Here is a 23,966-nt window from a genome sequence, read left to right as displayed (position 1 = left end):
GAGGAGGTTTTCAGTCTAAGCAAACAAAACTGACATAAATTATCGAGTAATAAAATGACCATTTCCATTTTAGGATCAAGATAAGATATATTTGCTTCCGTAAGTCATATACTTTTGGATCTTCAAATTTTCATCTTCAAGAGTAAGAAGATTTAACTAGATGATCACCAACAACGTACATGCTATGCTGTGACAGGGGAGGATGTGCGTGCACAGCGTAAGAACTTAGAACTCTAGGAGACCAAAGAGAAATTGACAGATAGTTTCAAAAGATAATTGAAATAAAATATGCATAATACATGAAAAAGAAAGGGGCTGTTCTCTTCAGCTTCTACAACAGAGGTGGTGCATAATCCATTGGTTACCTACCACTCAGGCATGAGGCTAACACTAACTGAAAAGGCAGCTGGGAAATTAAATCCAACCAGTTGCTTGAAAAGAACACAAACATGTTTAATTTAATAGAAAGAATGGTGGAATCATCCACAAAGGAAGAAAAAGAATTTCTTATGCAGCAGTTACTAAATGAACAAACACACATACAAAGCAACAAAAAAGCCAATGAAAAGGAAAAATCTATACACTTGATGACTGAGGTTGGAAGGGTAAGTAGTAGAAAATCCTCAACAGAGTTTGCCTCTGCACTTAGGGAAAGACCAACACACAGCTCTCAAGGCCTTAGAGAGAAGGTGAAAACTGATTTTTATAAGTCAAAGGCAAGAAAGTAGAAAGCTGCTGTGATGACAAACCCCCAGAGAACCTTAGGGAGCGCAAGGGTCTAAGAAGGAATGTAGGAGTTGAAGCCACCAAACAGTCAAGAAGACTAAGCAGAGGGTTGGGATGAGAGGAGGGAGGATTGGGAGAGAGCAGGCCAGGCTGGAGTTCAGGGGTAGCCACTGGCATGGCCAAGCAGAGCTTGACATCTGGAGCTCTTTGGTTCTGCAATGCCCAGAGTCATTTGACAAAGCAGACTTAACTGGAGCTGAGGGTAATACTACTATGCTGTCCTCCAGGTGCTGCGGCTCCCAAATCTCAGAGACTGGGGGCAGCTAGATGCTAATCAAGGCACTGCAAATGTATGGTCTGCAGCAAAAAAACTGGTATTTTCATTCAAATACTGATAAAAAAAAATCTAAAGGTTTTTTAAAAGCTCATAAATTATAATAAATGTATGCTAAGAATTTGCATACACATCTGAAGCATAAATGGGAAATATATACTTTAAAAACAAGATCAGTATGGAAAAATACATTTTCTAAATATAAGCAACAATAACAATTATTTTTGTTTGTATTTTAACATGAAATGAGGAAGGACTGTAGGCCATTGGACAGAACTGTTTCTTGTATTCCTGAAAATCTGTTTCCCCCTCTTTACTATTTAAAACACACACATAGGTTGCCGACAACTCTTTGAGAGCGGCTTGTGTTGTAGTTTTCGCTTTCTCGGCTGTGAACAAGTGCATATGTGAGGGCTGGTCGTGCATGCACAAGCATGTACTTTGCCTGCATTAAATAAAATCACAACACAACACCAAGTACATCCACTCATTCATGTGTGCCTGCAGTCCACCTCAAGGAGACTGAAAATATAAATACAAGCTGCTATTTTGGTGTGATCACACGAATATGGCAGCTTGTATTTTTTTTTTCTCCTTAACATTTTAACACTGGGCAGATTGTCTGCATTAACACACACCAAAATCAATTCTGCTCTAAAATTGCTTGTAAAATCCTCCTTTCCCTGAGGAATTTGTTTTTTTTTTATTTAAATAAAATATGGGCTTGGAAGAAATGGCTTAAAAGATTTTGTCATTTAGGACATCTGAACTTTGTAAAGTGTGACCAGGAATGGGCCAAGGCACTGGAAGTATTTCTGCCAAAGTGGGAACTGAGGGGGAGATGGTCTTTAAGCTTTTCTTTAATTTGGTGCATTGTCATTATACATCATATCGGGGTGTGCAGTTATAGAAACACATAAGCACACAATGCTTGGAGTACTTCCCTCTGAGTGCTGTCCCCCCTTCCCTCCCCATACATGTCACTGAGATGGGGATAATTCTGTGTACAGACACAGCCTTATTTGACTTATACTCTCTAGGTCTCTGTCCCCCTCCTCCCTTCCTCCCTTCCCTAAGCTCCTCAATTCCTCCACTGGAGTCTCTCTGCGCTTCTACCTGGTATTAAATTTATTTGGGGAGAAAAAAAAAGTTACTTATCATTATTATCTCTCTATATATAAACTCTATAAAATCAATTCTTTATACTGTTAACGTATTTTTTTCAAAAAGTCTCATTATCAGTTGCCTATTATAATGTAACAAAAAGAACTACATTTGACCAAAAATTTATATAAAATATAAACCCCGAGCCGTGCGTGGTGATGCACACTTGTAATCCCACCATTTCGGAGGCAGAGACAAGAGGATCATGGTTTATGGCCAGCCTCAGCTACTTAGTGAGGCCCTTTGTAACTCAGTGTGATCCTGTTTCAAAATAAAGAATATAAAATAGGGCAGGGGGTATAACTCGGAGGTAGAATGCTCCTGGGTCCCATCACTGATACTGCAAAAATAAATAAATAAATAAATAAATAAATAAATAAATAAATAAATAAAAATTCATGGAGTTTTCTCAGAAGGAGAAAAAGAAAATGAAAGAACATATGTAGTATATATTTATATGTTCAACATGAATAAAAAATAAAATGTAAGCCAGGCACAGTGGCACACACCTGTAATCCTGGTACTTGGGCGGCTGAGAGAGAAGGATAGTGGGTTCAAGACCAGTTTTAGCAATGTAGCAAGATTCTATGCAATCTAGCAAGATCCTATCTCAAAACAAAAAATAAGGGCCGGGCATGGTGGCGTATGCTTGTAATATCAGCATAGGGGAGGCAGAGAATGAGGATCACAGTTCACAGACAGCCTTAGCTACTTAGAGAAGCCTTTTACAACTCATTGAGACTCTGTTTCAAAAAAATAAAAAGAGCTGGGCCTGGTGGCCCATGCTTGTAATCCTAACATTTGGGGGGCTGACAGAGGAGGATCGTGGGGGGCTGAGTGAGGAGGATCGTGGTTTGTAGACAGCCTCAGCTACTTAATGAGGTGCTTTAAAACTCAGTGAGGCACTGTTTCAAAAATAAAGAATATAGCCAGGGGTGGTGGTGCATGCTTGTAATCCCCCTGCTTGGGAGGCGGAGACAGGAGGATCCAGCAGATTCAAAGCCTCTGGCTTAAGAGACCCTGTTTCCAAATAAAAATATAATATAGGTCTGGGAATGTAGCCCGGAGGGAGAAGGGTTTCCAGGAACTCCAGTACCGAGAGAGAGAGAGAGAGAGAGAGAGAGAGAGAGAGAGAGAGAGAGAGAGGGAGGGAGGGAGGGAGGGAGGGAGGGAGGGAGGGAGGGAGGGAGGGAGGAAGGAAGGAAGGAGGGAGGGAGGGAAGGAGAAAGAAAGAAGGAAAGAAAGAAGGAAAGAAGCAAAGAATATAAAATAGGGCTGGAGATGTAGCTCAGAGGTACAATGCCCATGGGTTCCATCCCCAGTACTGCAAAATACATACATACATACATACATACATACATACATACATACATACATAAAATAAAAAAGGGCTGTGGGTATAGCTCCAAGGTAGAATGCCTCTGGATTCAATTCCAGGCATGACATATACACAAAATAAATATAATAATGATATTAATAATAGTCAAATATACATATTCGTATTATATTTTGTTTTTGTTTTCAGGTCTGGGGATGGAACCTCAGAGCTACACTCCCTTCCCTATTTTTTTTATTCTTTACTTTGAAAAAGGGTCTCACTAAGTTGCGGAGGGCCTCACTAAATAGCTGAGTCTGTCTGCGAACCACAATCCTCCTGTCTTAGCCTCTGGAATGCTGGGATTAAAAGCGTGTACCACCATGCCCAGCTTCACATTATATCTTATATAAAAAATATACCAATGAATTATCTATACAGTGCTGTCCACTGGACTTTTCTGTAGTAGTAGAAATGTTCTGTATTTGCATTATCCAAGACAGTAGGTTTTAGCTCTTGACTATGACTACTGTGAATGAACATTAAAATTTTAATGTTATCTAATTTTAATTTATATTTAAACAGCCACATGAGCCCGATGCCTAACAGACTGGATAGCACACATCTATAGTTTAAAAAGAGATTTTGATTTTTAGTAATTATTAATGAATACTCAAAATAGCAAATGACAAGATTTTTACAAAGGGGAGGATACAAAATTTGCTTAAATATTTGAAGCTTAGCCCATATATGAATGGTTAATGAAAGGAAGCATTGAAATGAGAACACTGCAACTTTTATAAAGAGACTAAGATGGACATGGTGGCATACCCTTTTATAATCCCAGTACAGGGGAAGCTGAGGCAAGAGGATCATAGGTTCAAAGCCAGATTCAGCAATTTAACAAGGCTCTCAGCAATTTAGTGACAACCTATTTCCAAATAAAAAATAAAATAGGACTGGGGGTGTAGCTTGGAGGCAGAATACTCTTGTGTTCAATCCCCAGCACCACAAACAAACAGAAGAAAAAAAAAAAACATATCTAACCACAACAGGGAGATATGGAGATTCAGAAAAGAAACAAGGTAATGAGCTACCTGAAATGTTAACTACAATTAACTAGAACCACAAAAATTTGAAAAATTAAAGATGATTACTAGCATATCAAATAGGTTACCAAACGTTTTTAATTATTTAGTTAAGAGGATGAAAATAAATCAAAGGTGGGGTGGGTTGACTCATGTCTGCAATTCCAGGACTTAGGTTGAGACAGGAGAATTGCAAGTAAGAGGGATACCTCAGCAACACAGGGAGACTCTCAGATACCTAGAGAGACCTTGCTTAATAAAAAAAATAAACAAATATATAGGGCTGAGGGTATAGCTCAGAGGTACAGTTCCCCTGGGTTCAACTTCCAGTACCAAAAACAAAAATTTAATTCAAGAGAGAAGAAGAACACATTTGAAGTAAAGATGAAAATATATGGCAATAGTTTATAAGTATATTAATCTGCAAATGATGTAACAGATGTTGTCTGCATGTATGTGTATATACACATTATATGTATATATATGTTATATACACGTAAATGTATATATTTTATGTATGTATTTTTAGAATAGACCTTGGTAGACCCAATAACACACTTCTTTGGCATCTACTATGGAAACAATATTTTATCCTGAACTCATTATTTCCTTTCATTTTGAATAACACTGAAATTCAGTATTAATGTTAGAGCTTTTGAAATGTGGCAAAAAATTTTCAGAATCGAGTACTCAAGTTCTAAGTTTAAAGTACTATAAATTGGAAATTCCTTGACTTACCTTTTGATTATTATACTTTTCAGTAGATTAAGATAAGGAACAATTAATTGAAATGAATGCAAAACCCTTTGAGGTACAAAAAGGTTAGTGGCATAAAAGAAATATTAAAAATTAGTTGAAGAGGAAAGAGATATTTAATATAGTAACATATTCAGAACAAGTAAACTCAATAATGAGAGCAAAAGCACAGCTCAGAAGATCAAATTATCTTGTTTAAACTCGGACTAGAATGCTGATCACTGAAGTATCTTTGTGAAGTGTGTTCATGTATCTGAAGACTGAAAAAATGTCAGAGAATACAACTAACACTGAGTAGGGATGGTTAGTGATAAGGAGCACACCCAGGGATCTTTCGCTAAGCATCACCTTGGCAGTGTGGAGTGAGACAACAGTGAAGGTGGCCCTGCCCTGCGGGGCTTACCAGGTGGGGAGCCCTGGCTGACCTCAGCAGTCCTGCACACACCACTTCTACTGTGGCACCAGTTGTCCTGAATTAACCATTACACCCCTGCTCTGTCATTTTGTTAGTTCAACTTTGAGCTTCTTACAGGTATGTATATATCATCTTTATCTTAGTATTTCCAGTGCCTAATTCCCTGAGAAATTCATATAACAGTACTTAATGCACTGGCAAATAAGCCTCAAGAAGGACTAATCAAAAGAAAGCCTATTTGCAGAGCGTGGTGGCAACGCTTGCAATCCCCGCGCTTGGGAGGCGGAGAGAGGAGGACTGTGCAGGTTCGAAGACCCTGTTTCCAAAAATAAAGAAGTATAAAATAGGTCTGAGAGTGTAGCCCGGGAAGTAAAAGGGCTAAAGGGCTTCCCAGGAACCCCAGTACCCCCCCCCAAAAAAAAAGCCTATCATTAAAAAGTTTTAAGAAAAAATCTATGGAACACACAAAAGACACAAAATATTTGCAATTGTAAAGACTAGAAAACATGTCAAGGGCAAGGTGGTGACAAACTCAGATCTCCAGGAAGTGGAGGGAAGGAGCATGCTGGCAGGAGAGAGTGCAAAAGAGATGCAGGGAAAGTGGAAGGCACAAAACCTGTCCAAGGCATAATGCCAGAAGCAAAGGTCTAAAAGGACCTGGGAGAGTGCGCAAGAAGCTGGGCAAGTCCATTCTTCTGCGGGCCCTTGGGAATCATAAAAACTTTTGAATTAGACAAGAAGCATGATTATTAGTTTGCTCTGAGAGGAGACTGCACTAGCTGCTCCTCTCCTGGGGATGCTCCCCCAAGATCTTCCCATGGGTGTTCTTAAATTCTTCTTTTTTTCTTTGTGGTACAGGGGGTAGAAACTAGGGTCATTCTACCTGTGAGCTACACCCCTAGCCTGAATTTATTCTTTTTTTTAAATTTTGAAACAGTGTCTCACTAAATTGCAGAGGACTTTACTAAATAGCTGAGGCTGGCTACAAACCTGTGATCCTCCTGTCTCAGCTTCCCAAGTACTGAAATTACAAGTGTGCACACCACATGTGGCATCTTAAATTCTTTTCACAGCTCAAATGTCATCTTCTCAGAGATGCCTTCTCTGGCTGCTGTTCCTAAAGAAGCCATCTTTCTAGCCATTCTTCATCTACTATCCTATTACCCTATTTTATTTCTAATTCTCACCTCATCAATTTCCCTTTTCACCTATAAATGCTTGCTGTCTCACTCCTTAGTACAAGGAAATACACATCCGTCCAGTGATCATAGAACCCTCTTTGTTGACCACCGCCTGTTTCCCTTAATACAAAGGATAAATGTGGAAAATACAGGACAATTAGTATAGTTTTTTTTTTTTTTCTTGCGGTATTGGAGCATTCTACCTCTGAGCTGCACCCTCAGCCCTATTTTTTATTCTTTATTTTGAAAAGCGGGTCTCACTAAGTTGCAAAGGGCCTCATTAAGTAGCTGAGGCTGTCAGAGAACAGCAATCCTCTGGTCTTAGCCTCCGGAATGCTGGGATGACAAGAAAGTATCACCACGCCCAGCCCAATCAGTATAGTTTTAAGAAATCAAAATCCTTATCACAGATGCTGGAGAATAAGTAACTCTGCATATAACCTTCTCTGAGCTATATGTCTTATTCTATCATATTATGTGTTGATTTGCAGATTAGATGAAAAATGTGTTTTAGATAATTTATACTGTAAACTATAGGTTTTCCTAGTTGCCGACTTTGAATCTTTGGCTGACCATTTTAATTAAGATATACTAGCAGATATAAATTTTAAGAAAAAGAAATAAAGTTCTGTAAGTGCATTATGTGCACGTGTATCTTGTACTTTTAAAAAACAAAACAAAAAAACTCCAGAAAATACATAATCAAATAGTTTAAAAAAATAGAGCTCTCAAGAAGTAACACTTTTTTACATAGCAAAGCAGAAACATTTAAATTATGTAACTACAAAGAGGCATAAGCTCTGGCTTATTTTGGCTCTCAAGTTTTATTTTCTCCTCTCTTCTATTTCTTTTCACCAATCTGGCTCCTCTGACCCCTGGGCATGTAACTGCACCAGAGCCCTGTGCTCTCCCTTGCCATTTCACATCTGCAGACAGATAGATAATCCTTGTCAGATAGATCAACCTCAAGTTTCAATGCGTCTGAGATAATGGCCTACTACTTTTTTTTTTTTTTTTTTTTAATAAAAGGTACCTTTCCTGCTTGGTTAGCAATATATATTGGGCATTTTGTTTTCATGAAGCCTGCCATTGACTAGATTTTTAAATGATCAATTAAGCAATTCTTTCTTTTGTTTTATTCATTTACTGTGTACCTCATATGTGCCAATACCATGGTATTATACTTTCTAGATGTCATAAGGCTTAAGCACTCCCAGCTAACTCTCTGATAGTAGCTTCCCAAGGAAATGGGTTACTGCTGAGTTAACTAAAACGAGCCACCATGTACCTCTCAGTTAACCGCAGTTTTGTGGAACACTAAACCCATGATTCCACTAAATTATTTTCATTTTAAAATAAAAATTTTCATTTGCTAAGTATGTAGTGCAACTTAGTGGCAGTCCACACCATCCGATTATTCAGAGCTTGGGACATGGAAAAGACGGATCTCAGAAAGCCAGAGAGACTCTGACATTTTAATAGATTTGGTAGGAGTTGTACTGGCAAAGGAGCACATGAGGAAAGCTGCAGAAGGACTTGAAGGAAGCCTGGCTCTGCAAATACCTGGCCAATCCCAAATACCAGTACTTCTACTGACTCAACCGCTATCACTACATATACTAATTCGAACATCTTGAAACCAAAAATCCAAAATTCAAAATGTTCCAAAATCCAAACTTTCTGGGTGTGGACATGATGTTCAAAATGTCTCGGATTGGGAAGTTTTTTGGGTTCTCAGATTTAAAATTTTAAGATTACTAGTAAACTCTATGAAAATATTCCAAATCTGAAAGAAGTCAGAAATCCAAAATACTTTTGGTCACAAATATATATATATATATATATATATATATATATATATATATATATATATATATATACATATACATACATACATATATATACACACACATATATATACACACATATATACATATATATACATATATGTATATATATACATATACATATATATATATATATATATATTTTTTTTTTTTTTTTGGTAGTGCTGGGAATGGGAATGGAACCCTTCTACTTCAGGGCTACAGTCCCAGACCTATTTTATATTTTGTTTGGAAACAGTGTGTCTTAAGCCAGCGAGGCTGGCTTCAAATCTGCGGGATCCTCCTGTCTCCACTCCCAAGGGTGGGGATTATAAGCGTACAACACCACGCCTGGCCTCCTCATAAATGTTTTGAACATGGAATAATCAGTTTGTAGTTGTGAAAACTCCTCTTAGAGGATTAATAATTTTATAACCATTGTAAAGAAGAGGAAATGGAGGGGAAATATTTACCACAATTACTGCCAATATTAGCTAGAACTAACCCTAGGGTGTCTGAAAACTTTTCACCTACTTTCCACCACATGACTCAAAAGATGAGGTCCAACATATAAAAACAATGGACACTTTCTATGTGCTAAATAAGAAATCAGTCTTTTACACAATAAAGACTGAGTAGATTGACACAGGAGTTTGGTTGTAATCCTGAATAGGTTCAGAAGAAATGCAAAGGATAAGAATAATAGTTTGCAATTTAAAACATAATTTGGACAGAAACAAATTCAAATGCATAAAGCAAAAGGTAAGAATTTCTAGTAATACCAAAATAATAGCTATGTAATATAACCATAAAAGAGTCAAATGATTTCAAATGAATTATTAGTAAATAAAAAAGTAAACTAAATATAATTTTAAGATCATTAATATTACAAAGATAATTTATTTGGAAAAAGAAAACAGAAATTTATATTTTAAGAATAGTATATAATCTTATCAAAATGTGGTTAAAAACTTTGCTATTAAAACAACAAAAATAGGCCGGGCGTGGTGGCGCACGCCTGTAATCCCCGCGCTTGGGAGGCAGAGACAGGAGGATCGCGCGGGTTCGAAGCCAGCCGCGTGTGCTGGCTTAGGAGACCCTGTTTCCAAATAAAAATGTAAAAATAGGTCTGGGAGTGTAGCCCGGAGGTAGAAAGGCTTCCAGGAACCCCAGTACCACCAAAAAAATAAAAAATAAAAAAAAATAAACAACAAAAATAGTACATTTAATTAAGGCTCCTTTATGGATTTACATTTTGCTAAAATTACAAAGAAATAACACCGACTTGAATTATTTAAAGTAACATAGTTATACATACGTTCTTGTGACATCTTGTTCAATCATTGATCGTAGTTCTTTATCTTGGAAGAATTTGTTCCAAAGACTCTAAAATAAGGAGAATAACCTAATTAAAATAGCCTCAGATCTTTGCTTGGCTTTTATGACTTTCATAATAATTTATGTGATTGAAACTTATTCTTCTCTAAATTGTCTTTTCAGGTTTCAATAGAAAATCTGAGATTGGGATAACCTTTATTAAAATCTAGTTGAATCTAAAAAATATAGCCTTACCCTAACATCAATGTTTCCAGTTTGACATTATTTTATATATATATTCAGAAATTTTTGCTTATCTCTATAAAGTAAATGATTCTTTTTACCTCCTACAATCTCTACAAACAACAAAAACAACAACTGGTACCTGGTTTAGAACAGAACCCATGTGCCAAATGGTCCCACCTTGAACCTGACGTGAATTTCCAATGCAGTAAGAAAGATATGCAGTGGCTTCTATGAAGCCTGGTTTTATAGTCAAATAGGCTCTAATGCAGGTTTTAAAAATGAGATCTTTGGAGAAGTTTTAAAAGTTACTTCACATTTTATAGTACTACACCAAAGATTATACTATACTAATTATATGTATCAGGAAAAAGAAATGCTAATATTTATATAGTAAATGAGATTATTTTTCTATTCTCAGCTAAACAGGGATTAGAACAGCAATAATTGAAGAAAGAAGTTATAAAATATATTTAAGGAAATAATTAGTCCTAGAATCTACTAGAATATGAGTAGAGGTAGGCTTAACCCTTTTCCTGATGTTTTTAAAACTTCTTTACAGACTTGACACAAAGAATCACTTCTTCCTTCCTGGTAGTTAGTCCTGCCAGGTAAGCCCTTCTTTGATTAGCCACACCACTGCCTCTGTGACCTTGAGGAGAAAGTCCTATCTTCTGCATACACTCTCCTATTTCACCCTCACTTCTTACATACCTGTGCACTTCTATGTGCTGCCCTTCCAGAGAGATAAACTACAAACTTCCTAGAACATGGCATGTATACAACACAGAATTAATTCAGTCAAGTTTCACAAAAACATGTAAATAAAATATTTGGCATGAAATACACTGTTTTCATAGTGACTTGTTGTTGTTTTGTGCATGTGCCAGTATTGGGAAGGGCCTAGGAAGATTGGAGGAAGCTCTGATTATTAATATATTTAACAAATAATTGTGTCAAAATGGCGGCAGACCTGGAGAAAGGCTTGGATTTCTTCAGGAAGCAAACAGTTATTGAAACTTAGATTGACTTAGCTAAAAGTAATGAACAAGTCAATAGGAGAGGAGAACTAGGCCTTTCTCTATCAAAAGACAGATCTTAGGAGAGGAGAACTAGGCCTCTCTCTATCTAAAGACAGATCTACATGATGATCTAGGGAGGATGGAGTAGAGTTTGACCTTGCCCTTCATGAAAGGAGACACCTTGCGACACATGGCTGGGGTGGTACCTTACAGGGTAAGGGGAAGTACCTTACAGGGATATTCACTAAGTCAGAATTACACAAACAAGATGGAGGTCATGGGTATAAAAATCCGGTCCACTTGTGATCCCTTTGGTGTATTCATTCGATTCACCCCTCCATGCCAATCTGGTATGGAGCTGTACCTATCCTCTGTATTTTTATCTCTTAATAAACTTCTTTAAATCTTCAGCAACTGTCCAAGCTATGCATATTTATTCTTAGCTTAGGACAAGAACCCATGGTTTTTCTGGGTTTTTTTTGGTTTTGTTGTGGTTTGGGGGAAATTGTGTCCGGGATCCTAGCAGGGTTCCCCGGGAATAGTTTCCCCAGACCCATAACATTCCCACACCATAACATATTTCACCGTAACAAGTTTTACCGTAACAGTTTTGCTGGTATTGGAGATTAAACCTAGGGGCATTCTACCTCCAGTCTACACTCTCCTCCCTATTTTTTTTAATTTTTTATTTTTGAAACAGGGTCTCAGTAAGTTGCAAAGGGCCTCACTATATTGCTGGGGTTCATCTAGAACCTGTGATACTCCTGTCTCAGCCGCCAAGTACTAGGATTGTAAGAGAGCACCACCATGTCCAACTCTCAACAGTGATTTTTAAACAGTTACAAACACATATTCTTATGGATAAATAAGGTTGAGATATGAATAAAGGTGAACTTTACCCCTTCATCCTGTGAAAGGGGATTGTTGATCATCAAATCTTGTTGGCCAACAACCTTTCTTGGGTTTGTGATATGCTGGTAAAGAAAAAAAATACATGTACAAAGGTTAGATGATACTAGATTTTTAAAGCCTACATAAGAAAAGGTCTACATCAATTACATTTACTATTTACTTACTATTTCTTTAATGCTGCTATACCACGCTCGTAATTCTTTAATTCTACTTATCCACTGACTTTTATCTTGAGGAATAACACAAAGAAACAGCTGTTAAGACAAGTAAAAGAAAAAAACTTTTAAAAATCATATAGGAAATGTAACATGAAACTAGGCCAAACAGAATCACCTGAAAATTAGAAGAGATAGAGCACTGATGATATTTCATAATCATAACATTTCAATTCCCAGTAATTTATATTTAGGTATATTTAAGAAATAAACAATCATAAAATTAAAAACTGAGCAATCAAAAGCCAAAAGCAAGATCTCAAAAGCTGTACCATAAAAACAGAATCAAACCCCTTCCATACTTATACTGAAAAATGAAAAGAAATTCATCAAAGTTCAAGGGTAGTTCCCATTTTACTTTCTAATCTTACTGAGAGTGGCAGGGGTTTATCAAAAAGCAAAGGTTCTTATTAATAATTTCTAAGTTTAAGGTAATGTCCTAAAACAAGCAGGTAAAGGACAGAAGAGGAGTCTGTCCTCAGAACACAGAGCCTAAGAAGCAAAGGCAACTCCTTTACTCCCTAGAGCAGACAGGGTAACGCAACTGGCAATCAGCTCATGAAATCAAGCACCCTTAGACAGACAAATATTATTATATTTAGTTTAAGACAATATTAAATAAATTCTGGACTATGGCTTATTTTTAGCAAATGAAAGATACTAAAAGTAAAACAACAGTGAGTGGATGTGTGGCACAAATATTTGTACACAAATATTCTAGCAGCAGGCCTCCTATCTTTCCTGCCTGCATCTCACAGAAAAAAAATGTATTTTAATTATTAAATCTAAATTATTCAATCTATAGCTGTCTCATATATCATGATTTCTTACTGTCTTTACATGTACAGAGTCATATGCTCAATTTATGCACATAACCCTAAAAATTTTGATAGAAATATTTTTAAATTGAGTCTAAATCTAAATTAATTGGTTTTGGAGAACAAAAAGGGACAATTTTTCAAAGCAATTAAAAAGATAACTGTAGATTAGCCTTATAAGTTTTGGTAACCAATGACCTTTCCCTCTGAAGGAGACTGACCCAATTTTCTTCTACTTTTTCTTCTTGTTACTCTTCCCTTTGTGTTTCTAGCAAAAGAAAAGTGAAAAATCTTTTCTGTTTACATTTTAAGATGGAAAAGGGGGGGATGAGTAAATGAAGGCACTTGGTATCCCAGTTACCTGAGAGATACCCCCCCCACACACACACACACACTATTGCCAGCTTCCTGAATTTCTACAAAAGCCTCCAGGTGAGGAAATGATGGTGCTCTGAAATTTGTACTACCATAAAGAAATGAAAAGGTAATGACGGCTAAAGATTCCTGTAACAGCACTACTGACTGAGGACTGAGGTGACTCCAAGTTATTAGTAAATGTCCTATGAAAAATAAACAGGGATGGCCAAAACACTGGAAGTGAAGTCTCTTGGAAAATTCACTGATCCCCTGCATGAGTAATCTTCCAGGGCATCAGGTAATGTGTTGATATATTGCAACCACAAACTGTAAATAAATATTTTCTTCTTACCTTCCAGCAAATGCTGCGGAACCTGCTGCTTCTCAGCTGCCCATTAATCCCCTTCTGCCTTATTGTTGCCAAGTAATTGTTGTTTACAAATAGTTCTTCCCATTCTTTCCTATATGAAAGAAACCAACGCATGAAAATCCTTTTGTTAAAATTCTTCCGCTTGGAGAGGAATGCTACAGGAAATTAATTTTAAATAAGTCTCAGAAATGCAACTTTTAAAATGTATATATTTAGTTATGTTCTGTTTCTGAGCACATGGCTGTCTTTTTGGACACAGTTCTTCTGTAGATTTAATGAATATGTAGATAGCTATAATTATGCCAGCTACTGAAATTCATAATGTCTGTGGAGGCTATTCCATTTCCACTAAAGGACTGGTAGTGCAATTCAGTGCATAAACAAGAAAAAAGGGATATTAATATAAATATATGACTGTTTGAGCCATGGACACAGATATTACTGCTCCAAAAATACAGAGCAAAATGTGTACTCTGGATTACATTGGGTTTTCACATGGAATATCTGTTTGAATAAAGCAGTTTCTCTTTAGTGATAAGCTGGGCATTTAAGTATAATAGAAGACTACTTTCTTGGTGCTATTTACTATTGAAATCTCTGCAACTTCTTTCTACATGATCAGTTTTAAAATTTTAACAGGTGCAGGCAAATTTGAAGAAAACATCAAAAAATTAAAAAGCCTCACTGTAAAAACTGTTAAAGGCAAGCTTGAGTACCTTGCGGTACCTATGGCTGAGTAGATAAACAACTGAAATATGCCTCCCAGGCATGCAGACACCAGGGGCCTAACACCTGTGCCTCATTAATATACAAGTAAATCTGCTCTACTGGGAAACAATTGGAAATTAATTGTCCCAAACCATTTACTGAGTTTGAATAAAGGAATTAGACCTATATTCCCAGCATCTTGCACCAAACTAAACATTAAAAGTCATTTGTCAACAGTTGAGGCTGCAGAGAACGGCTTCATGAAATTACTCTCAAATTCCAGGATGCCACAATAAAATTAACTTATAATTTAAAATTTATTACCGAAGCTGAAACCCCAGAGGCACTCTCTTAAGAGAAACTTCCTAAAAGGAAAACCACTAATACCCTCAGTCCTCTTCCTACACACAGTTGTCAATGGCCAGACCCTACTCATGTTGAGAAAGGACAACCTTGCAGAGTATGCTTTCAGCCGTGACCACAGCACATAACCAACTGCCCATGTCACGTTAAAAACCCAAGCACAAGGCGAGAGGCATCTCCACAGAGTTCCACAATAGCAATCAAAGACAAGGGCACATTCCCTACTGCCACCATCCTGGCCATAGCACATCTCTGAAAACAGGGGCCTGTGGCTGCTGGCTGACTATGCCAGATGGGATATATACTCCAATCCCATGCTGTAAGAAATGAGTCACCACTACCACACCACAAGAAATGTCATATCCTCAGTCTATCAGCAAGAAAAAAATGTTTTAATTTGCATCTGCATTATTAATGGAACTCATCTTCATGCTTTTGGCTCACTTGATTTTTTTCTTGTTTTTTAACCCCATTTATTTTTTATTAAATTTGTTGATGTTACAGACTCCTCACGCTGTCAAAACATGCCTGAGAATCCATAGAAGAAAATAGTACAGTGGATAGCCTCATCCATCCATCATATTAAAACTTGATTCATGTGCATTTTGATAATTTCACAATCTTTTAAAAATTATAACAAGAATTGGAATTTAAATCTGTGTCAGACCTTCAATTTCCAGTAAAGCATGCCATTAGATGAAATCTCCTATTTATCTCAGTTTACTTCTCAATAATATAACATCTGACAAAATTTCAAGGAAAAATGCATACTTTTCAAGGAAAATAGGTGGCTCAAAGTCCAAGAGATTATTGTTAAGGTTTTTGGTTTCCAAATGAGGTCTTTAATTTATCAGAGAATCTCTTATTGATTGATTGATTGATTGATGGGTCTGGGGATGGAAGCCAGCGGCATTCAACCTCCAAGCTACAACCCCTGCCCTATGTTTTATTCTTTATTTTGAAATAGGGTCTTACTAAGTTGCAGAGGGCCTAAGTAACTGGGGCTATCCATTAACCCTGATCCTCTGGTCTCAGCCTCTGGAATGCTGGGATTACAAGTGTGTGCCACCACACCTGGCTTTCTCTTTCTCATTTAAATCATCCAACCTCACCCTGGCTGGCTCAGCTACTCACTCAAATAATCAGAAGGGAGGAAGAAGTGTTGCAGCCTTAAATAATGCCAAAATTACAGCTCAGAAGTGGCTGTGGAATTGTCATAAAATCCTGTAGGGATTAGTGGCCAGCTATGCAGTCAGAGACAGAGAGCAACTTTCTAAGTACTTACTTCCTAAGCCAGCACAACAAGGTACTTAACCTCACTGTGCCTTAGTATTCTCATCTGTGAAATGAAATCATAAGAGCATCTCCCTAAAAGAGTTATTATGAGAATTCAAAGAATATATGGAAAACCCTCAGAAGAGTACACAGTGCATGCCACTTACAAGTCTAGTATTATCTGTGCCACTACTGGGAAATGGCTTCAAAATATATTTGAAAATAGCTTTGGTATTAATGTGCTGGTATTGGAAAATGACTTTGGTATTAATGTATAAGAAATTAGTTTCAAAAAGTAAAAAGTAGTCAGGGATGGTAGGTGCCAGGCACTCAGGTTGAGGTTACAATGCAGAGTTCCCTCACTAAAAGTAATTAGTGGGAGACAGACCAAGATGGCAGCAGTAGCGGCCAGAATTTGGTTTAGGCCGACAAATCCAATCCAATCCACATTGAACTTTTTAAGAAATCTCCCCGAAAGTAGATTGCTCCTGCCCCACATGCTCAGGAATTCTGGACAACATACAAATGTTTGGGGCATGTTGAAGCCCTGCATGGCTGGGCCGGGCCCAACACGTCACACACCCCAGGAGGCCTTGGTGCTCATGGCTGCTTGGCTCCTCTAGAGAGCGCTGGGGACTGTGGTGCGCTTGGAGCAGCAGATCCCACTCTCCATGGTGACGCTGTGGACCTCCGCCTTCGGGGGGGGGAAACAAAATTCATTGCTGCTAGGTATTTGGGCTCCTAGCTTTTGCAAAAGACACAGACTATTTTCTCCTACTGAGAAAACAAATATATATGTAAGAAAAAATGGGAACCTCTGTAGATGTCCCCACAGTGACTGGGACCAGAACCTGCCAAACATCGAGGCTGGGATCTGGTCCAGCAGATTGATGCTGGGGCCTGCTGCACAGCAAAGGGCCAGCAGGCCCCTACAATCCTGCAGTCAGGAAGTACTTGAAGCTGCTGTTGCCTCACCCCATCTCTCAGCAGATTCCCAGATCCACATGACCTCTATTAAAAAACTGGGTGTGAGTGGATCATCTCATCAATGCCACTCACCTTCTGCGCGCGCACACACACACACACACACACACACACACACGTAATTATGTAATTAGCAAGTAGATAGAGGGGTTGGGATCTAGGGCCTTCATATTCTAAAAACAGGTTTACATAATAAATAACTTTTAGCAGATAGGCTAGAATTCCCCAAGAATACAGAGGAGAGTACAGGCCTCTGTCAAGAGGGAGCAGATACCACATGACCCCTGACTTTGTTAATCATTCTAGTCCTAACAATGACCTAGGCCTACATCTGCATCAAGGCAGGAAGGCTTTTGGCCAAGCAAGAAATCCCATAATCATAATCCCCATAATCATAAAAGAGAGGCCTGCAGTGAGTTCATGGGCAGGCTCACACCTAGGTCAGAAGATTATTGCTTGAGCAAGATAAAGGATAGTGTATCTTTATAAAAACTGTTCTGTATCCAAAACCTTTAGTAACTTATTTTCAGGTTATTCTACTGCATTTATTCCTTTAATGCAGTGTTTAATTTTTTCCCTTCTTTCTGCCTTTATAATAATAAAATTACTTAAGTTTACAGCAGTAGAGATTTTGGCTATTCTTTTCTACAAATAGCTAAAAACAAGAACCCGCAGTTACATCTCACACTGGTACAGTTTTGCTGTGCCACCATAACCACTTTTGGTACTCAACAACATGGGGCATCATAACATTATTGTTAATAATAATTATAATATTGCTTTTATTTTAGATGCTTTATTATTGAATCAAGAAAGTCATTTTTATTTTTATATTATTTTTATTTTTTTATTTTTTTGCGGGTCTGGGGCTGGAACCCAGAGACATTTGACCTCCAAGCTACATGCCCTGCCCAATTTTTTATTCTTTATTTGGAAACAGGGTCTCACTGAGTTGCGAAGGGCCTCATTAAGTAGCGGAGGCTGTCTGCAAACCGTGATCCTCCTGTCTCAGCCTCCCTAATGCTGTGATTACAAGTGTGAGCCACCATACCTGGCTGTCATTTTTAATATATTACAGACACCATTCCTTTGTCAGGCATAGATTTTTTGACCTAATTAGCTTAATTTTCAACACAAAAAAAACTTTAGTTTGTGTATAACATAGCTCTAACAATATTTTCCTTGTTGAAAATGCCATTGTTTTCTTGCTTAAGTAATTCTTGGCCACTGTAAGATTAAAAAACTACTTTAAAAAACAAAGACTACCTTAATCCAATTTTATTATCTATGACTTAAAATGTTTTCTACTTTCCAACAATTCCATATATGTACCTGCAGCTAATACTGTTCACTTTTATCCAGCTTTTAGTAATATTCAAAAAAGAGGTAAAGAGTACCTAAGTACTATAGAGAAACAAATCTCAGAAATGGTATACATGTTCAAATAGCATATGTAAAAAAAAGTACAAATTTCAAGTGTATTTTTTATTTGATGGTACAAGTATATTTTGAATACCCCCAAAACTATCATTTGGAAGAAACGTGGCACTTTCATGGTCTGAAAATACCAGTAATTTCCGATAAAAGAAGGAAATATGAAGCAATGACTCTTCCAAATGCAGCGTCTGTTCAAAGGTACCAAGAAACTGTGGAAGTACAAACACAGATTGTGGCTCAATGCTCTGCCATCTTGTCAAATGAAACAGGCGTCTGAGGTCAAGTTACACACTACTTATGTAATGAAGGGTAATTATTTGTTAGCTTAAATAAGACCCTGTACCTTGATTACAGTGTTGGTACAGAGAATAAGGGACTGAGGCATATGAATTAGAAAGATTATCTCTGAAATTTACAATCATTTAAATTTATTCATGGATACTTACAGTTCTAATTAAGGCATAACGTCTCTAACTGATGAAGAGCCCTAACAAGAGGCTCACAAAGCCACAAGATAATCTATTAATTGCCTTTTGCTTGGATGAAAGTGTTTCATCAATAAACTGTGACACTGGGTAAATAAAATCAATATTTATTAAGTGCCTACTATGTGTTTTACACTTATAAACATCATTTTTTTAAACTATGAGGTTAAGTGAGTGGACAGATGAATGCACAAACTGGCAGTAACATGAACTGGTGGTAGAACTGTTCAGTTTAGTTAGCAAAAATAAAGGAAAGGTAGTTGCTAAACCCTCTCTTATATAATATGTGTGTACATGAGTATATCGATACACACAATTTGACAATGGTGCTATGAAAATGCTAAAAGTCCATTTATAATATTTTATGGAAACTTCTAATCTCTTGAACAACTCTATAGGGTTATATTTTTATCCCCTTTGTACAGTGAGAAAAGCATAGTTCAGAAAAATTACATAACTGTCAAGGAAAAAAAAGAGTAAGAATTGGGAAGGCATCCTTTTGGAATAATGCAGAAGACAAGTTAACCTACAAGGAGACTTGGCACTGTAGACACCAAGGGCAAAAAGGAGCTCCGGCAAAAGGCACCACAGAAATGAGCCCATGTCTTCTCTCTCACATTTTTAATTTTTGAATGGCAGGTCTAAGGACATAGAGATACAGCTGCTACTGTGAGCAGTTACGAACAAACTGGTACCTTTATTTAGGTGTGTAAAAGTCTTAAATGGAAGAGATTAGAGACCTAAGCCTCTAAGAACCCTTTTTTTAAACGCTAGTGCCATCTAGTGGCAACTACTCTACCTTACAGGCACTGGGTCCCTGAAAACAATCTGCAAGGGGAGGCAGGATGAGTAGGTCTAGTTTCTCCTGAGGATGTAGTTAGTGGCTTACTACTGGTTGCCTTAGAAACAATGTGCTGAGAAGTACTTTGATCCCAGCCCTGTGATCCTCAGAAGATAGTATTACTACTACTAAAAAAAAAAAAAAGCATGAGTGTAGTAATCACTCCCTGAAAATGAAATGAATTTGTGCAGCAGCAACTCATTCCTTCCCTCTAATAAAATTTATCTAGGTAATAAACCTCCTGCAATACACTTTTTTATTTGACACGGAAATGCGTCTGACTATGCTGGGAATAAATACAGCTAATGATTATAAAAGGATATCTATTTCCAATCATAATTTTAATGTCTTTTTCCAAAATAATACATGTAAAAATTGATATGAAACCAGTTAATATCCTCTAAATTTTGTAGTTTAAATGCTCCTTTAATTTAAATGATGCATCAGTGATGAAACTGTGCACTAATTTAAGACTAGAAACTTTGGGGTCATCCCAAATGGTGCTACATTGAAGAAAAATATATGATATGAGCCGGGCGTGTGGCGCACGCTTGTAATCCCCGCACTTGGGAGGCTAAGACAGGAGGATTGCACAGATTCGAAGCCAACCTCAGGTACTTAGTGAGGCTCTCAGCAACTTAGTGAGACCCTGTTTCCAAATAAAGTATAAAATAGGTCTGGGAGTATAGCCCGGAGATAGGAAACCTCTGGGTTCCACCCGCAATACTACCAAAAAGAAAAGGAAAATGAAAGAAAAAGAAAAAAGAAAGAAAATTACACGCTGTGTTTCATTTGATGGTTTCTATCAAATTTCCAGCTATCATTTGGACAGGGGATGATGTCCCTGTGGGAATAGCGAAGAAAACCCAAACAACTATCATGGGGAAGGTTTAAAGACTGCACAGAGTTTAGTACTGAAGACCCCTGATACGTGGTTAAGGAAAGTTACTTTGGCTTACACTGATAAATTAATGAGTGGATAAGGGAAGGGATTGTCACCACAGGGAAGCACGACTCACAGGGAGTGGGAGAAGAGAGTGAAGAGGACCTGCTTCTGGCTTTGGGAGGTGGGGCGAGAGGGTGCTGTGGCAGAGGGAGTTCTCAGAGAAGCCAGGCAATTTACCAGATCAGTCAGCCAACCCTGACCACTGTGCTGACAGCTGAACATGCAGAAAACAGAACGACAAAAAGTGAGAGCAGGATGAAGCTGGCCTGGAAGTAGGAGTGCGTCAAAGTTACATGGGTAAAATATGTGAAGCAGAGGAAGCAGAAGATAAGAGAGCCGAACTTGATACAACAAGGGCTCTACAATTTTATAATCCTAAAGTACGTGCGGGTATTTGAAAACACTGCCATATTAACTATGGTCATATTTGTTTTATCAACTGCAAAGTAAAAAGAGGCAATTTTTGAATGGGTACAGAACATATAGTGAGAGATTTCTACAGTAAAGGAATTGTACCGTAATTCCAATAGCCCCTGTAAAATCATTTTAAAGGCCTGATTTTCAAAATACTATTCAAATAGAACAAGGAAGACCTAACATAAAATCAGTGGAAATATGAGATGTGTAAATTAGGTATGTCAGCATCCGACTGTAAAGTGTGGCACCAGATATGGGTAAGCTACAACATTAGGACTGCAGGTGCCAAGATCAACCAGATAAACACTGATGTTATCTATAATTACCTCATTTTTAGCTTAAATCACAGGTAATGAGGGAACTCAGAGTCTCTAAAAGGCAATTAGAAACTGTACTGGCTTTTTGCTTCCTGTATCAGGAATTTTTAAAAACTTACTTTTATTTAGAGCTTTTTCCCTCTCTATAATGAAACATCAGGGCATATCACTTATACATAGATAAATACATATAAAAACAGAATGCACAATTACCCACAAGCTGGAAATGGATTTCTCCATACATCAAGGTAAAATATATTCTCATATGGTAAGGCTGAAACAAAGGCAAAGAATAATTCACTGCATGGAGGATTGCTAAAATTAATTTAAAATGAGGTTTTAATTCAGATTTGAATTAAACTTTGAATTGGGAAATCTTAAGCCTCCATCTTAATGCCTATAATGACACAAAGAACTGAGTCAAAAACAGGATTTTTAGACATAACACTTATTGAAAAAAAACACATGTACTGTTTCCTTCAAAATATAGTACATAGAGTCTCTAAATTGTAGGTTATATTAAAGAAGATAAACTCAGTCATATTTCTAGGAAAGAAAGCAAGAAAAGCTATACCACAAATTTTTTAATTTTATAAAAAATTAAATACTTAATAAAGGTCATTATTTCACTAATCCAAGGATTAGCACTTAGAAATGGCATGAGAAAAGGATCCTATGCCAGACAATCTCAGTGAAGTGGTCTGGAATAAATAATTGTATATTCCATAATAAACTGGTATTTCTCATATAATTAAGGAAAAATCCTCTTCTTTAAGACTTTTCCTGGCAGACCTCCTTTATCCTAACACTCCCACCAGACATATTTGATCTTTTTGATAAATGGCACAGGCCAGTTGTGTGTGTGTGTGTGTGTGTGTGTGTGTGTGTGTGTGTGTGTGTGTGTGTTTTGCTGGGTATTGAACCCACAGGAATTCTGAGTTACAACCCCAGCCCCATTTTATTTTTTATTTTGAAACAGGGTCTCATTAAGTTGCTAAGGGCCTTGGCTTTGCTAAGTAGCTGAAACAGGCCTCAAACCTATAATCCTCCTGTCTCAACCTCCCAAGTACTGGGATTACAGGCATGTGCAACTGTGCCCGGTTGATATTTAACTCTTAAACCATGAGAATTTTCCATAGAATCTTTAATGTAAACAATACTATAAAAATACTTGTAGAATTGAGAATACATTTTTTCCAGAAATTCAGAAATAGGCCTTTGTTTTTTAAAAATCTAATGTATTAATTAAAACCCAATCCTATCTAATTAAGCTTTTTTCCAAAAGTTGATTCATATATGCTTAAAATACATACTTTCTCTTGAAAAAGTTAAAATGGATTATATTTAACTAAACCCACCATTAACAATCTCCAAGTCAGCACCATTTGGGGTGACAGAAATGTTCTATATCTGACTGATATGGTAACCATTACTCACATAGAGCGACAAAAACAGTTAAAATATAGGTGCCCTGCAGGTAAAATTTCACACATTTTATTTTACTTTAAATAGCCGCATGTAGGGCCAGGTGTGGTGGCACACACTTGTAATCCCAGCATTCAGGAGGCAAAAACTGGAGGATGGTGGCTTGCAGACAGTCTCAGCTATTTAGAGGGGCACTTTGCAACTCAGTGAGATTCTGATTAAAAAATAAAAGGATTTAAAAATAGGGCAGAGGTACAATGTCCCTGGATTCCATCCCCAGTACCATGAAAATAATCGCATGTAGCTAGTGGTTCCTGTTTTAGATAGCAAAACTCAAAATGTTTTAATATGTCACTCCTGTTTTACATAGTAAAGCTCAAGATTATTATTTTTGTTTTTGTTTTTGGCAGCACTAGCAACCCAGGGGCATTGTACCTCTGAGCTCCATCCCCCAGCCCTATTTTTTATTCTTTATTTTGAAACAGGGTCTCACTGGGTTGCAAAGGGCCTCACTAAATAGCTGAGGCTTACCATGAACCTGAGATCCTCCTGTCTCAGCCTCCAGAATGCTAGGATTACAAATGTGTGCCACCACGCCTGGCTCAAAATGTTTTAACATGTCGCTCAGAGATCTATTCATATTTAGAGCAACAACTATAAAGGTTCAAGGGATAAAAAGATAAATATACGTGAGTTACATACTCATATA

General features: G+C 37.3%; 1 protein-coding gene across 2 annotated transcripts in view; it reads right to left on the bottom strand.

Annotated features, from left to right (window-relative positions):
- TBC1D5 (TBC1 domain family member 5) overlaps positions 1-23,966 on the bottom strand; it is a gene marked incomplete at both ends in the record, with an annotated part of 350,595 nt that overhangs the window by 248,170 nt on the left and 78,459 nt on the right. For both annotated transcript variants that reach the window (XM_080715898.1, XM_080715899.1), the window contains 4 exons: positions 10,124-10,191; positions 12,287-12,361; positions 12,464-12,553; positions 14,042-14,150. In XM_080715898.1, coding sequence (XP_080572024.1) covers positions 10,124-10,191; positions 12,287-12,361; positions 12,464-12,553; positions 14,042-14,150 — 342 coding nt within the window. The remainder of the gene's footprint in view (positions 1-10,123; positions 10,192-12,286; positions 12,362-12,463; positions 12,554-14,041; positions 14,151-23,966) is intronic.

Source organism: Muscardinus avellanarius (assembly GCF_963383645.1).
Source record: "Muscardinus avellanarius genome assembly, chromosome: 18".
In the NCBI taxonomy this organism is placed as follows: Eukaryota; Metazoa; Chordata; class Mammalia; order Rodentia; family Gliridae; genus Muscardinus; species Muscardinus avellanarius.
This window is presented reverse-complemented; position numbering and strand designations above follow the sequence as displayed.